Source organism: Pristis pectinata, chromosome 1 (assembly GCF_009764475.1).
Source record: "Pristis pectinata isolate sPriPec2 chromosome 1, sPriPec2.1.pri, whole genome shotgun sequence".
Classification (NCBI taxonomy): domain Eukaryota; kingdom Metazoa; phylum Chordata; class Chondrichthyes; order Rhinopristiformes; family Pristidae; genus Pristis; species Pristis pectinata.
Genome location: NC_067405.1, coordinates 48913917 through 48931074, shown reverse-complemented (window position 1 = coordinate 48931074; position 17158 = coordinate 48913917). Strand labels below are relative to the sequence as shown.

Below are 17158 nucleotides of genomic sequence, written 5' to 3'. Positions count from 1 at the left end.
CCTTCCCTGCCCTTCTTACTTCCATGTAGCCCTGCAATTTATTCTCTCACATGCCCAGTAACTTCCCTTTGATTTGTTTTGGCACTGACCTAAACTAAGGGGTAATTTACAATAGCCAGTTAGCCTACCAGCATATCTTTGGGATGCAGAAGGAAACTGAACTACCTGGGGGAAATCCACACTGACAGCACCCGAGGTCAGGATTGAATCGAGGTCCCTACAGCTGTGAAGCTGCAGCACTAACTGCTGTGCCACTGTGCCATAAATGTCCTTACATTTCTTAAATTATAAAATGTGACTTCAGTACCTATCCAACATGGATATCCTCTTTACCTTTAAAATAAACTGAAAAATAAAGCAAATATTTATACTCTGATGTGATTATATTCAAAAATCTTATAATAATCTTACTCCTGATTCTTAAAATCACTGTAGAATAGAGCAGATTTTTTTAAAACTGGTTTATCAGGTAGCAAGTTCTTTCAATCTGGACAGGATTTATTTCTCAGATTAATAGAGAATATTTAAGACTTTTGCCTTTGACAACATCCTCAAGTTTGATTTTGTATCTTTAAGATCTGAATAAATAAGTTATTAAAGACAGGGTTGCTGATGTACAGAAATGTATAAAAGGGCTGCTTGCAGGGTTCAGCAGCTGGTAGTTTTGGTCTATTACAACCAATTTAAAATACAGATCCCATATTGTGTGCCTGTTTGTTGGAAATATGGAGGCAAACCAGTTTTTGAGCAGCCACAGAAATGATTATGATTAGATACTAAATATAAGAGATGTTCTCAACATTAAGGCATGAAAGAGGAAATATTGATGCTTAAAATACTTTTTACTTTGTTGAATATATTTGATTAGGATATATATTGAAAGTCAAAGAAAATAACACAATATTATTTTCTCCACAAAATCTGGCCCATTTTTATTTCTTAATTTGAAATCCAGACATTTGTAGTCCAGGATTATGACAACAGTATTAAAATGCTGTAATGTTAGAAAAATTTTATAAGTGTTATTTAGATCACATGGGTGATATCTTCAGTGCTGTAAATTTCAGCAGATGGTAGCAGGGGCTCTGTCTATACCACAGCTGTTACATTGACAGTTGTGTTTAGCAACAGACACTTCCAGAGTGAAGGTAAAACTGAACCGAAAAATATAATTTATTGAACTAGTTATTAGAAAGTACTCGATTTAGAGAAAACATTGGGCTAACTTAGGCACTTAATTGCTAGAATTCTTGTGAAATAAAAACTGAAACCACCTCAGTGACTGCATTTGAAGTGGTGTCAGTATCACCACTGCAAAAGAAGCTGGTGACTTTAAACCTATAAAAAGATGTGGAGGATGGGACATCCAGAACAGCTGTTTCTCTTTGACATGAGTCTGAATTATAATGGTGTGATTCTCATACCAATAGTTTTGTATTTCTAGAAATGTACTTCAACGTTGCAAGTCAAACCTTAAACAAGAATTATATCAATAGTGACTTCTCTTTGCTCTCAACTGCCCAAAGTTTTCAACTAATCATTATAAGCAATAATTTTACTCAGCCTTTTAAAATTTTCAAGTGAAAGATATTTTTTGTTTCAGTTCAGAATTTATGCCATGATTTTAAAAAAGTATCAGCTGGTTTATAAAGTATATCATGAAGCCCTAGATGTTTGGAATGGAATTTCAGGAGAGCCACATTTTAAGTTTAATTAAGTGGTACAGATATCAAAATAAATCTGAACTGAAGTGATTCAGCATGGTAAGATTGAAGCTTATTCTGCACTTCACTGAACTCTTTGTATCTTCCAATAGGGGAATAGGGTTAGTTACCTCAACACTATTATCTCATCATCGAGAATGTTACCCACTAATTTCTTGGCGTAAGAAGATTGATTGTCCGGAGAAACCATTGGGAAGAAGGGGAGAAATTAATAGGTGGATAATCTGTATATAAGAAAATGCAAGGATTGTCAATTTACCTCCTATTATTTAAAAGCCATCCTTAAAAATACTATTAAAATCAATTACTTTTTTCAAATTCATGGATGGAATTGTTGGATATTAATACTACAAAATCATCCATTTATCTTAATGGGTCACAGCCCTTTCCCCAGTCACTGGTTGGAATAATTTCAAACAAATCTGGTTAGCATTTGCACACCATCATCCCACACCATAATTTAAAGGTCATGGATTCAGAAATTATTCAGGGGCTGCTTAATTTGAAGTTCTGCAATCATCGGACCTCAGAACAAAGAGGCCTGAGATCATCAACAAAATTGCCATGGGCGTCAGTTCTGTCCTCTGATGCCAGCAAAGGGAGCCAATCTGCTTTACACAAGCAGCTTACTAGAAAATAAATGTAATTTCAGGCTGTTGGATGACGTGTTCAGATACATTCCAATTTAAGGATCAGGGTCAAATCATTCAAAGTGAAGTGGGATGCAGTCACTGGGAAAGTAGTTGGGAGAAATATTCCTGTTCATTATTTAAACTTCTTTGCATTCATTAAAGAATTTTGATCAAATATCACAAAGGCTGCCTAAAATACGATGTTACTAAATTTATCATTAGAACCAAAGCCTGTGTAAATTGGGCACAGGCTATCCTACTACTTTATGTGGTCTGTGCCCATTTTATCTACAGAAGAGGCACAACACTTGCTTTCTACCCCAATATGATGACATCTTTTCCATTGTGGCAAAGGTTTAAATGAATGACTAAGAACTCCTGAAATATATATAGTTTTCTTTACCCTTTAACTGCATTACAACTTTTTCTTGCAGTGTATGAAAATGCCCTCCAACCACAACTGTCGATTTGAGTTTTTGCAACAGCTGACATTGGCACTCATTGGTATAGAGCAGCAAATTTCTTTGCCTGTGACCTAGGCTACTGCATTTGGCTCTTAGGCTGGAAATGAGCTGACAGTGCTTCCATCCCACCCTGTGCCTCTGTCAATCCGCTTCACAGGAAGGCTCACAAAGCTGTAAATACTCTCATAAAGATGTGGGTAAAATGAATAAGCTTATGCGCTGCATTAAAAACTAAGGCCACAATATTTGTTGCCAGCACAATTGAATGTTTTATTTATCTAATGACAAAGCACTGCTCTTACAATTTAACAATAAGTGAAGCTCCATATTAAATAATAATTGACTTCTTTCTGACTGCAGTTATCATTTATTTAATTATCATTGCCCTGACAGTATCAAGAATATTTCTTTAATTCTTTGAAATTGTATTTTAAAATCAATCTGATAAATAAATAAATAAATAAATAATCTTGCCAAAATATATATTTTAAGTTAAAGGAATCCTATAAAGACCTCAAGAGGAAGTTTAACAACCTGAAATTTAATCATCTGAAAAAAAATGAAAAATTACGGAATCTGAAAGTCATCAGGATTCAAATCCAGCAAGTTGAAATGTACATTGAAAAAACTGAGGTAAAACTGTACACCTATGTTTAATCACTGAATATAATCATTTGGTGCAACTGCACCCTGTGTTTGTTGCACATGTACATTAGCTGATATATATTTGTGCTTTTTGCATTAAGATTTTCAAGAAGAAAATGCTTCAGTATGTGACAAAAGTCAGGAAAGTTCTTGAAAAGCACACCCCCAAATCAGAAGTAAATCGACTTGAAGAATCTCTGAATGAATTACAGAAAGACGTCAATGAACTTGACAAGACAATGGAGGAATACAAACAAAACTTGGACATGACTATGCATTTGCAACAGGCAATGGAAGAGGTAGGCAATGTATTTTAATGCACTCAATAAATTTAGCTCACATTTCACTTTGGCTTTATGAAGAGCACCAGAGAGAGGAGAGTCACTTTTGCAATCCTAGCAGTTTAATTTATTACCAAGTTGCTGGTGCATTCTTTACGTATACTTTTTGCTCATCAGACTGATTGGAAATGAAAAACGTGCAAACATTTTTTGTTATTTATTCATTGTGATCTGGGTGTCACTGGTATTTAATTGACTTTGAGAATCTGACGGTGAGCCACTTCTTTAAATTGTTGCAGTTCTTGCAGTGGAGGTACTTCCACATTGCTGTTTGAGAGGAAACTTCTAAACTTTAGATCCAATTACAATAATGGAACAGCAAATTATTTCCAAGTCAGGATGTTGTGAAACTTGGAGGGCAACATGTAGGCTGGTAGTGTTCCCATGCACCTGCTACTCTTGTCCTTCATGTTGATAGAGGTCATAGATTTGAGAACAGCTATCAGGGCAGCCCGGGTGAGTAACTGCAATTAATTTTGAAGGTGGTACACACTGCCACCACTTTGTGTTCATGTTAGAGGGAATGAATGTTTAAGATCGTGTTGTTGAGTTCACTGCAAGAACTGCACTCTTCCAGGCAAATGAGAGCATTCCATCAAACTGCTGGCTTGTGCACTGCAGATGGTGGAAAGACTTTGGGGTGTTAGGAGGTAGAGCCATAGTTATATAGCACAGAAACAGCCCCTTTGGCCCATTGAGTCTGCGCCAGCCTTCAAGCACCCGGTTACACAAAACTACATTATTCCCATTTTATTCTCCCCACATTCTCCTTAACTCTCCCCAAATTCTACCACCCATCTACACACCAGGGGCAATTTAAATTTAAATTTTTAAATTTTATTTACAGCGTGGTAACAGGCCCTTCCGGTCTAACGAGTCCGCGCCACCCATTTTAAACCCCCATATTAACCTACCCGTACGTCTTTAGAATGTGGGAGGAAACCGGAGCACCCGGAGGAAACACATGCAGACACAGGAGAATGTACAAACTCCTTACAGACAGCGACGGGAATCGAACCCCGATCGCTGGTACTGTAATAGCGTCGCGCTAACCGCTATGCTACCGTGCCGCCCATGGTAATTTACAATTAATTTACAAATTAACCTACCGACCTGCACATCTTTTGTATGTGGGAGATGAGTCACTCACAGCAGGATACGTCCAGCTGACGTTCTTTTCAATGGAGACCCCCGGGGTGTTGATAGTTGAGTACTCAGTGGCAGCATTGTTTTAGCAAGTCAAGAGTATGTGATGGTGTCTCTTGTTGGAGGTGTCATTGCCTAGTACTTTTTTTGCTGCAAATATTACTTAAGACTTATCAGTCCATACCTGAATGCTATTTAGGTCTCACTGTATGCAGGTGCGAACTGCTTCACTTGCTGAGAGTTACAAATAGAATTGAACATTGCACAATCATTAATGAATATCCTCCTTTCTGACCTTATAATGGAAGGAAGGTCACTGATGAAGCAGCTGAAGATGGTTGGGCCTAGGATATTGCCCTGAGGAAATGCTGCAGGGTCATTCTGGGGCTGGGATAATTGACTGTCAATAATCACCATCACCTTCCTTTATGCAAGGTCTGACTTCAGCAAGTGTTTATCCTGTTGATGCACATTGACCAGTCTTACCAGGGCTCTTTGATGCCACACTCGGTAAAATGCTGCTTCAATGGCAAAGGTAATTACTCTTCCCTCACCTCTGAAATTCAGCTCTTCGCTCCACATTTGGACCAAGGCTGTAATGAGGTCTCGAGCTGAGTGATCCTGGCAAAATCTAAACTGGGCATGGGTGAGCAGGGTATTGGAGAATAATTGCAGCTTGATAGCACTGTCCATACATGAAATGAGAGCACTTATTCTCCAATAACTTGCTCACCCATGCCCAGTTGGATTTTGCTGAGACCACTTGGCTCTAGACCTTAACTGAAACTGTAACTTAACTGAGACCTTAACAGTCCTGATGAAGGGTCTTGGCCTGAAACATCAACTGTTTATTTCCTTCTATGGATGCTGCCTGACCTGTTGAGTTCCTCCAGCACTTTTTGTGTATTGCTTCAAATTCCAGCATCTGCAGAATTTTTTGTGTCTCTGTTTAACTGAAACCATGCATAGTGAATGCACATTTTAGCTGCCTTGCTAAGGCCAACAACTACAACAACAAAATCCACATCTTTGAAGGATATGGATCCCAATTTATTTTTATTTACTGAACCTAAATGATGAACTTAAGATACCGTTTCAACTGCAAGTTGAAATACAGGAAGGGGCAAAGAGTATTTCTGGTTCTGCTGCATTTGGTTTGAGATGGTCTTAAATTGTGTGCAAAACAAATATGTATTGGATTTTCTCCATAGAACGGCATGGTGGTGCAGCAATTAGTGCTGCCTCACAGCTCCAGGTACCCAGGTTTGATCCTGACCTTGGGTGCTGTCTTTGTGGAGTTTGCATGTTCTGCTCAGGATCATGTGGATTTTTCCTGGATGCATCACTTTCTTCTCACATCCTAAAGAACTGCTGGTAGGTTAATTTGCTGCTGTAAATTACCCCCTAGTGTAGGTAAATGGTAGTGGGTGTTGATGGGCATGTGAGGGAAAATAAGTTGCAAGGTTACGAGGGGCAAGGGAAGGGGAATGTAACTGATGGGATTGCTCTGTTGGGAATTAGTATGCACTGAATGGCATCTTTCTAAGTACATCATTTACATTATTGAGGTGGCTTTATGCCATAATCTTTTATACCAAGGTTTTTTCCTTTTTTTCTTGATTTGAGATGAAATGCTAAGGAGCATGAACTTCAAGTAGTTTTACACTCATTCATAAAAGATTATTATGTTAGCAAGCTAAATGTCAATCTGATGGTTATGAGAATCATAGAACATTCAAAGTAATGTGGATCTATTAACTGGATTTTTTTAAGGCATTTGTTGTAAAGGTTATGCTTATTTAAAAAGTTGAATGTAATTGCTGACAATTCATTGAATACATTTTGAAGATGTTATCAGTGATTTTAGATGTTCTCAGATTTAAAATAATACAATGTGGTAAAAAAAAATAGCATCTAAAATAGTTTAACAATGATGACTACCTTGGGATGGGGATAAAAATGAGAAGAGAATTCTTAATAGAATAGATTATTGAAGTTCAATAGAGGGGTGTGTGAAATGACCTTTGAGTGTTCCACTGGTCATCGTGTAAGCATTGATAGATGGAACACATTCTCTAGGTGTGGAAATAATACCAATATTTCATTTTCACAAATATATGTATATGTACTATTACGTTTACAAAATCAGATAATTTTGACATTTGCAATCTCCATTTCAGAGTCAGTTCTGGTGTGAAGACACAAGTGGTACAGTAGTTAGAGTTGGAAAGTATTCTTCTGAGTGCAAGACAAAGGAAGCAGTGGGAATTCTCTACAAACAGTTTGAAAAGTTTGTATGGCCTACTGTACCACAACAGGAGGAGAGGATCCAGCAAATAACCGAACTGGCAAAACAGCTATATGGTTAGAGCTAATGGTTACTGTATTTCTTTTCTTGCATTCATCAAGCTGTGTAATGCTACTGGCGGAGGGTGCACTAACTCCCCTTGCCATTTTAGCAGCCACTAGGTATGCAAATTATTCTTAAGTAGTTGGATACAAAGTAAATTTTCCTTCATTCTGCCCCAACAATGCTCTTTTATTCACTGTGCCCCAACCATGTGCCTTAATCCAACCTGCAGAAAGAACATTTTGTGGTCCTTCCATGTATTTATTTACATGATGCATCTAGATGTAACAGCTTTTGGGCTCTCTGGGCAAGATTACTAACTGGTGTAAATAGTTGTGTTGATGTACAAAACTGAGAATAAACTGCAAAAGTAAAATCTGTGAATTAAGGAAATCTGGTGCTGATTATCTAGAGAAGGAGTTAAGATTAAGTTTTCAGGTCAATGATCTTTCCTTAGAAATTGAGTTCCAAGCTTGAAGCAAATTCTCCCACATATCTTTTGTGGGGAAGTTCATTCTATAAAGCCTAAAGTGTGGTTAATGTAAGGAATTTCTATCTAAATCCTTAATCACATGTTCTGTGATCGCTGCAGAGACATTTGGTTTCATTAGGCAGAAATGAGCTCCGCCCAAGGTTTGAGCCTAGATTTTTTTTGTGAGTGTTTCTGCAGGGCCTTCTACGTCTTTTTCCTTACTGGGATCACCCAAGTGACACCCATGGACCTCTAGATCTGCTCCTTCATGACATATCTGAGGTCTATTTTTGGGAGGAACACCTGAAATTTTCAACATTTATCAGTTAGCGTTAAAAGAATAAATATGCATAAGTATTTTGTGGATTCCAATGTGAAGGGATGGATGTTTTTATGTACAAGTAATCGTACATTCAGAGAGCTGTGAAATCCTGAGTTACTAAACCCCACAGATACAGTGCAATGTGTAGATGTGGCATTAATTTTTGGGAAAAAGGAAGAATGGCCATTATGTTACTTGCCTACCGTTCTTGGGGAATTGAACCTTTTGGCCTACTGTTCTGCTGTCTGGGAGTGTGAAGGAAGGCACAGTACAACTATTACCTCCCACCATATGACTTGTTTGATAGGCTTTTGCATCTTCCTCCCATGAATGTACAGCTGACTTTCTTTCACGTATCATCTTGGAATGATTTTCAGTCAACCATTGAAACTTCATCTCCTTATATCAATTGAAATCTTCATCATGTTCCAATTGGATTCTTAGGCATGAAACATTTTTGAAAACTGGTTAATATGGTAATGAAGTAAAGTACTGCTTCCATTTGCTTGATCCCATCTCTGTGTACTCTGCCAACTTCAATAGCTGCTACACCTCAGAAATTAAGCATTTGTATTGTTAAAATTGTACCTGATCTTTCCTTTACCCACCAGCCCTTCCCATCGACTGGAAAAGTTTTCCCTTAGTTCTGCTTACTCAGCATCAAAGGATATGAAAATAAATTGATCCAATGATTGACAACAACCACAGGCACTGTTGACAAGCACTCCTAATGACCAGCATGGGATCATTGGGTACACGAGCTGTCTTGAGAGTGCAAAGTCAGTATAAATGAGTCTGCAGTTAGTTGAGGGTTGGATTTATACAGCTTGACTTGTTCCAGACCCAATAGATATCCAATGAAAACTGCATTTAGTTGCTATAATCCTGCTGTTTTGCAGGAGACCTGTCATTGTTTCTTATATTCCAAACTCGCTGCCATTTATAAATAAGAATTTATAGCTTAGCAGATTGTGCTTGTTTATCACTATTGCCACTTTGGATATATACAACCTTAAAAGCTTCCAAAGCATTCTGTTTGATTTAGTGACAACTGTCTGCTATATATAGGATAAGATATAAATTCCTGTCACCTCATCATAAGTAGGTTTTAATGAATGGTTACATCTATACTGACAACACAACCAAAGACGAGGAATTTCTATTGTAAAGAAAAGCACTACAGTCTCATTTGTCACCATGATTTAAATGGATATATGTGTCACGCTACAAATTCTTTTTGGTACTCTAACAGTTCTACTTAACAATATTTCTTTACCATCCATGTGCTGAGATTTAGAATTGGGCAGCAAACAGACTCCTGTAAAGACTGTTAATTTTCAATCTACTAATGAAAATTGGGCAGAGTTTCTAATGAATATGCTGGTGATTTATTATTCCCAGTTACAGCTGCAGGAAAATCTGCTGCAGTTTGAGTTTTTGTCATCTTTAAAATGCAGTAAACAAATAGCTCTCAGCTGTACTCTGTTCAGATCTCACAAACAAATTATTAAGGTACTATTATCTATTTCATAAGTACAAAAGGCAGCATGTTTAAATTGCCTGCAATTAAAATGTTGTCTGCCTAAACTTACACATTCATTCTGAAAGCTAGCAGCAATAGTATTTTACACTTTGAAGAAAGCGTCAATCAAGAAATGAGAAGAGTCTGGTATGGTAATGTGGCATGGTAATGCAATAATTGTAGTGACTTCAATCTTAATATAGATTGGGTAAGTCAATTTGGCAATAATAATTTGAAGGATGGATTCTTTTTATGTATTCTGGATATTTCCTAGAGCAATATTTCACAAACCCAACATGGAAACTGGTTATTTTCATCATTGTCTCATGTAATAATAGAGTTCAAAAGTGACATAATTCAGACAGAAGCTTTAATAAGGCCAATTATGTAAGCATGAGGGGCAAACTGGCTAGGGCAAACTTGCAAATTAAATTAATAGGTTTGCCAACAGTTAAGTATTGGCAAGCATTTAAAGAAGTATATGGTCATTCTCAGCAAATTTATATTATATTAAGTAAAAACTTCATGAGAAAAATGATCCAACCAGGGCTAATCAAAGAGATTTTAGCATTGGATTAAAAAAAAAGGTGGCTACAAGGTACCTGAAGTAATGGGGAAACTAGAATCTAATAAGTGCAAAGAGCCTTAAGGAACTAATATTAGTAGAACAAAAGTAATGGAGGAAGAAAGAAATGCTATCAAATCCCATTGAGCGAATAGTTTTCATCCCAGCATTCTAAAGAGGATGGATGCATTAATTGTGATCTATTATGATCTCCAGGAATCTGAAACAATTTGGAAGGTAGCAAAAGTAATAATGGTAGCCAAAATAATAGGGAGAAAGTAGGGAAACCATGGACCAAAACCTAAGTTATAGAGTCATATAGCACAGGAACAGGTCCTTTGACCTGAGTCCAAGCCCATCATCAACCAATCATTCACAAGAATCCTACACTAATCACGTTTTTTTTGTAATCCCCACATTCCCATCAACTCCTTCCAGATATTACTTCTCAACTACACACTAGGGACAAATCACACTTGCCAATTAACCCAACAGCCTGTGCATCCTTGGGATGTGAGGGATACCAGAACACCTGAAGGAAACCCATGCAGTCAAAGGGAGAATGTGCAAGCTCCACAGAGACAGCACCAAGGTCAGGATCAAGTCCAGGTCTCTGTAGCTATAAGGCAACAGCTCTACCAGCTACACCACAGTGCTACTGAGTTGTCAGGAAAATACTGGAATTCATCATTAAGATGAGGTATAGGGCACAATTATAACATGATGAGGTTGAGTCACCATGGTTGAATAAAAGGAAAAATGTTTTTAATATGGTGGTTAGGCAATATTAGGGCTCACAAGGTAACTGGAAATATATTAGCACAGATAGAGAACTGGCTAAAGGACAAATTGCAAATCATCTTCCCTGAAGCTTCATATTTGAATTCTTCCTATCAACTTTCTTCCTCCGCTACAATACTGAAATGGATCTAATCAAAGACTCAAATAACATCCATATGATAATGACAAAGGTAATCTGCCCCTCCTTATCTTTCTTCTGCCTTTAATGTACTTAACCGCATCACACTTCTCCAAAACTTCTCTCCCTGAGAGGTGAAAGTGCAGTTGCTTGATTCTATTCTTATCCAACCAGTAAGAACCAGAGAATTAAAATTACTTTTTACCTTGAGGAACTGGTTATTCAGCACCTATGGTTCAAATAAGTATCCTCTCTATTATAATATTCATAGCAAATAAAAGTGAATGCATTCAAGGAATGTGCATTTGACAATCGAGTTTGATCTGAAAAGCAACGAGCTTAATGTGTCTACATTTACATTTAAAGGTCCAGAAGAAGCAAAGAAAATTGTGAAGCAAATGGCAACAAAACATAATGAAATCCTTGAATCAATGAAGGAACTATGCAATGGGTTAAGAGATCTTGAATCAAAACTTCACAATGTGGTAAGCAGAAAAGTTGTCTGGATGTTAATTGTTATTTCTTATTGTTGAGAATATTGCTTGTCTGACATCCAAAAATGCTTGAGTAGAAACTGTCACCAATTAAATATTGAAAGACCAAGTTTCCAGTTCCAGCTACTTACTAGATTCCTTAATTACAGACTCTGACCTGAGAACTGTCTGAAACTGAACTGGACAACTTGACATATTGCCATTCTTTCTGACAACATATTCTCACCATTACCAAGTTCACTTACTTCTACATCTGTAACCATGTTCAACACCCACACACCCTCAGTTCATTTACTGAAATGCTCAAATTGACCTTGTTACCTCCCAACTTGACAATTATAATGCTCTTGTTATCAGCCTCACACCTTCCATCTTATACAAATGAGCAAACACCCATATCCTAATTAGCTCTCCCTCTTCCTATACTTAGATCACCAAAGCATAGGAAGATTGAGATTGCATCGGAGAGGGTGCAGAGGAGATTGTCCAGTTTTCAGAACATTAGAACATTAAAACACCACAGCACAGTACAGGCCCTTCGGCCCACAACGTTGTGCCGACATTTTATCTGCTCTAAGATCTATGTACCTAACCCTTCCCTTCCACATAGCCCCCTATTTTTCTATCATTCATGTGTCTGTCTAAGAGTCTCTTAAATGTCCCTAATGTATCTGCGCCCACAACCTCTGCAGGCAGTGCGTTCCATGCACCCACCACTCTCTGTGTAAAAAAAACTTACCCCTGACATCCCCCTTATACCTTGCTCCAATCACCTTAAAATTATGTCCCCTCATGTTAGCCATTGTCGCCCTGGGAAAAAGTTTCATTTATGAGAAGAGTCTGGATAGACTGTGTTTGTTTTCCTTGGAGCAAAGGAGACTGAGGGGAGCCTGATAGACATATGCAAACTTATGAGATGTATAGATAGGTTCATAGTTATACAGCATGGAAACAAGCCCTTCAGCCCAACTCATCCATGCTGACCATAATGCCTTCCTGACCTGGTCCCATATCTCTCTAAATGTTTCCTATCCACGAACCTGTCCAAAAGTCTTTTAAATGTTGTGACTGTACCCACCACTACCACTTCCTCTGGCAGCTTGTTCCATATACCCACCGCCCTCTGTGTGAAAAAATTGGCCCTCAGATCTCCTTTAAATCTTTCCCCTTTCACGTTAAACCTATGCCCTTTAGTTTTAGACTCTCCTATCCTGTGAAAAATACTGTGACCATCCACCTTATAGGACACCCCTCAGTCTCCTTTGCTCCAGAGAAAACAGTCCTAGCCTAACCAGTCTCTCCTTATAACTAAAGCCCTCCAGTCCCGGCAACATCCTTGTGAAACTTTTCTGCACCCTTTCTAGCTTACTCACATCCTTCCTCTAGTATGGTGAGCAGAACTGCACACATTATTCCAGGTGTGATCTCACCAATGTCCTGAACAGCTGTAATATGAAGTCCCAACTCTTGTACAGAATGCTCCACTTGATGAAGGCAAGTGTGCCATATGCCTTCTTCACCATCTTGTCTGCCTGTGTTGCCACTTTCAGAGAATGATGTACTTGTAACCCAAGGTCTTTCTGTTCCACAACACTCCCCAGGGCTCTGTCATTCACTGTGTATATCCAGCCTTGGTTTAACTTTCCCAGTTGTAACCTTAGACAAACTTCTCTACTCTCCACTACATCACCAATTTTGGTGTCATCTGCATACTTACTGATCATGCTACCTATAGTCTCTTCCAAATTATTAACATGTATGACAAACAACAGCAGACCCAGCACCAATCCCTGTGACACACCATGGGTCACAGGCCTCCAATCTAAATAACAACCCTCCACTATCACCCTCTGACTCCTTCTACCAAGCAAATTTTGTATCCAAGTTGGCTATCTCACCCTGAATCCCATGTAATCTCACCTGTGGGTCCTTGTTAAAAGCCTTACTAAAGTCCATGTTGACAATGTCTACTGTCCTGCCCTTGTCAATCCTCTTGGTCACCTCTTCAAAAAACTCAATCAAATTTGTAAGACATGATTTCCCATGCACAAAGCCATGCTGATGATCCCTATCAGTCCTTGCCTTTCCAAGTGCAGGTAGATCCTCTCAGAATCACCTCCAGTAACTTTCCCACCACTGATGTTAAGCTAATGGATCTGTAGTTCTCTGGCTTGTCCTTACATGCCTTCTTAAATAAAGGAACAACCTTAGCTACCCTCCAGTTTTCTGGTACCTCACCTGTGGCTAAGGAAGTTACAAAAATCTCTGCCAGTGCCCCAGCAATTTCTTCCCTTGTTTCCCACAACATCGCAAGATACGCTTGTTCAGGCCCCAGGGATTTATCCACCTTTATGCACTTCAAGAATGCCAACTGCTCCTCTTGAAACGTATCAATATGTTTCAAGACACCACTGTTCTCTTCCCTGAACTCCCTTGCTTCCATGACCTTCTCCATGGTAAACACTGATGAGAAGAATTCATTGAAGACCTTGCCCATTTCCTGTGGGTGCACACATAGGTGACCACAGAGATCCATAAGGGGACTCCTTCTCTCCCTAGTTATCCTTTTGCTCTTAATATAGAATCTCTTAGGATTCTTCTTTACCTTACCTGCCAAGGATATCTCATGTCCTCTTCTTGCCCTGCCAATTTCCTTCAATTTACTGCTACATCCTCTATACACCTCAAGGGATTCATGATTCCAGCAGCCGAAACATATTCCTCCTTTTTCCTGACTGGAGCCTCAATATCCCTCATCCTGCCAGCCTTGCCTTTCCCCTAAAAGGAACATATTGGCCCTGAACTCTTCCTATCTCACTTTTAAAAGCATCCCATTTGCCACACGTCCCTTTACCTGCTAACAGCCTCTCCCAATCTATCTTTGCAAATTCCTATCTAATGCCATCAAAATTAGCCTTGTCCCATTCTAGGACTTTAACTTGTGGACCAGTCATACCTTCTTTCATAGGTATTTTAAAACTAATAGAACTATGTTCACTGATCCCAAAGTGCTCGCCCACAGCCATTGGCCCAGCCTTATTTCCCAAGAGATGGTCAAGTGTTGCACTCTCTCTGGAAGGGCCATATATATTGCTTGAGAAAACTTTCTTGGACACACTTAATAAATTCTGCCCCATCTAATTCCTTAGCATTATGGAAGTCCCAGTCAATATTGGCCGGTCAGCCTGACATCAGTAGTGGGGAAGTTACTGGAGGGAATTCTGAGGTACAAGATCCGCTAGCATTTGGATAGACAGAGTCTGATTAGGAGGAGTCAGCATAGCTTTGTGCGTGGAAAGTCATGCTTGATGAATCTTTTAAGAGTTTTTTGAAGAGGTAACCAAAAGGGTAGATGAGGGTAGGGTAGTGGATGTTGTCTATTTGGACTTTAGCAAGGCCTTAGACAAGGTCCCACATGGTAGGCTGGTCTGGAAGGTTAGGTCCCATGGAATCCAGGGAGAGCTTATTAGGTGGATTCAAAATTGGCTCAGAGGTAGGGAGCAGAGGTTGGTGGTTGAAGGTTGTTTCTCAGAATGGAGGCTGGTGACTAATGCTGTGCCACAGGAGTTGGTGTTGGGACCTTTGTTATTCGTTATTTGTATAAATGATTTGGATTCAAATGCACAAGGCTTGATGAATAAGTTTGTGGGTGACACAAAATTAGGAGCTGTTGTTGATAAGAAGTTTATCGTAGGTTACGGAGGGATCTTGATCAGTTAGAGAAGTGGGCCGAGGACTGGAAAATGGATTTCAATACCATTAAGATGCATTTTGGAAGGTCAAACCAGTGTCAGATTTGTTCTATGAGTGGTAGGGCACTAGGGAGTGTAATAGAACAGAGGGACCTAGGAGTACAAGTGCAAAGTTTGTTGAAAGCGGCACCACAGGTAGACAGGGTGGTGAAAAAGGCATTCAGCTTGCTGGCCTTCTTCAGTCAGGGCATTGAATTTAGGAATTGGGATATTATGTTGTAGTTGTATAAGTTGTTGGTGAGGCTGCAGTTAGAGTACTGTGTACAGTTGCAGTCAACGTGTTATAGGAAAGACGTGGTTAAACTGTAAAGAGTGCAGAAAAGATTTACGAGGACGTTACCAGGACTAGAGGGCCTGAGTTATAGGGAGAGGTTGGCCAAGCGAGGTCTTTATTTCTTGGAATGTAGGAGAATGAGGGGCGATCTTATAGAAGTGTTTAAAAATTATGAGAGGCATAGATAAGGTGGATGGTAATGGTGTTTTCTCCAAGGGAGTCCAAAACTAGGGGGCATAGATTTAAGGTGAGAGGGGAAAGATTTAAAAGTGACCTAAGGGCCAGTGTTTTCGCACAGAGGGTTGTGAGTAGATGGAACGAGCTGCCAGAGGAAGTAGTTGAGGCAGGTACAATAGAATCATTTAAGAAGCACTTGGATAGGTTCACGGAGGGGAGGGCTTAGAGGGATATGAGCTAAATGCAGGAAATTGGGACTAGCTGGGTGGGTATTGTGGTCAGCATGGACTGGTTGGGCCGAAGAGCCTGTATCTGTGCTGTATTACCCTATGGCTCTAATATTAGGGAAGTTAAAATCACTTACTATTTAAATCCTTTTACTCCTACAGCTATCTGTAATCTCCCTACATATTTGCTCCTGTAGTTCCTGCTGACTATTGGGAAGCCTATTGTACAATCGCAATGACGTGATCACCCCCTTCTTATTTTGAAGTTCCACCCATATAGTCTCACTGGACATTCCTCAGGAACATCCTCTCTAGGTACTGCCGTGATGTTCTCCCTAATCAAAAGTGCAACTCCCTCTCCTCTCTTACCTCCACTGCTATCACGTTGGTAACATCTGTACCTCAGTCCTGCTTATCCCTCAGCCATGTTTCTGTAACAGCTATAAAATCATAATCCCATGTGCCTATCCATACTCTGAGCTCATCTGCCTTTCCTGTCAGGCTTCTTGTATTAAAATAAATGCAGTTTAACGTATCAGACCTTCCTGGCTCCCTGCCTGTCCTGCATACTGGACTTGCTCACTTAAATATTCGCCTCATCTTTCTCATCTGAGAAAAAATATCTTTATTAGTCACATGTACATTGAAGCACACAGTGAAATGCACCTTTTGCATAGAGTGTTCTGGGGGCAGCCCAGAAGTGTCGCCTTGCTTCCGGCGCCAACATAGCATGCCCACAACTTCCTAACCCGTACGTCTTTGGAATGTGGGAGGAAACTGGAGTACCCAGAGGAAACCCACGCAGACACGGGGAGAACGTACAAACCCCTTACAGAGACACCACTACTTTGGGTCCCACCCCTCTTCCAGACTCATTTAAACCCTCCCGAGCAGCTCCAGCAAATCTCCCACCAGGATATTGGTGTCCCTCCAGTTCAGGTGCAACTGTCTCTCTTGTAAAGGTCACCTCTGCCTCAGAAGTGATCCCAGTGGTCCAAGAACCTGAATTCCTCCCTCTTATACCAGCTTCTCAGCCATGCATTCATCTGCCCCATCCTCCTCTTCCTCCCCTCACTAGTGTGTGGTGCCAGGAGTAATCCAGAGATTACAACTCTTGAGGTTCTGCTTTTTA

At 39.6% G+C, this 17158-nt stretch overlaps 1 protein-coding gene across 1 annotated transcript in view; it reads left to right on the top strand.

Moving 5' to 3' along the window:
- The window catches only part of ccdc141 (coiled-coil domain containing 141), a 95402-nt gene that overhangs the window by 62796 nt on the left and 15448 nt on the right, over positions 1-17158 (top strand). The window contains exons 18-21 of the mRNA XM_052029793.1: positions 3313-3453; positions 3567-3764; positions 7133-7316; positions 11469-11587. Coding sequence (XP_051885753.1) covers positions 3313-3453; positions 3567-3764; positions 7133-7316; positions 11469-11587 — 642 coding nt within the window. The remainder of the gene's footprint in view (positions 1-3312; positions 3454-3566; positions 3765-7132; positions 7317-11468; positions 11588-17158) is intronic.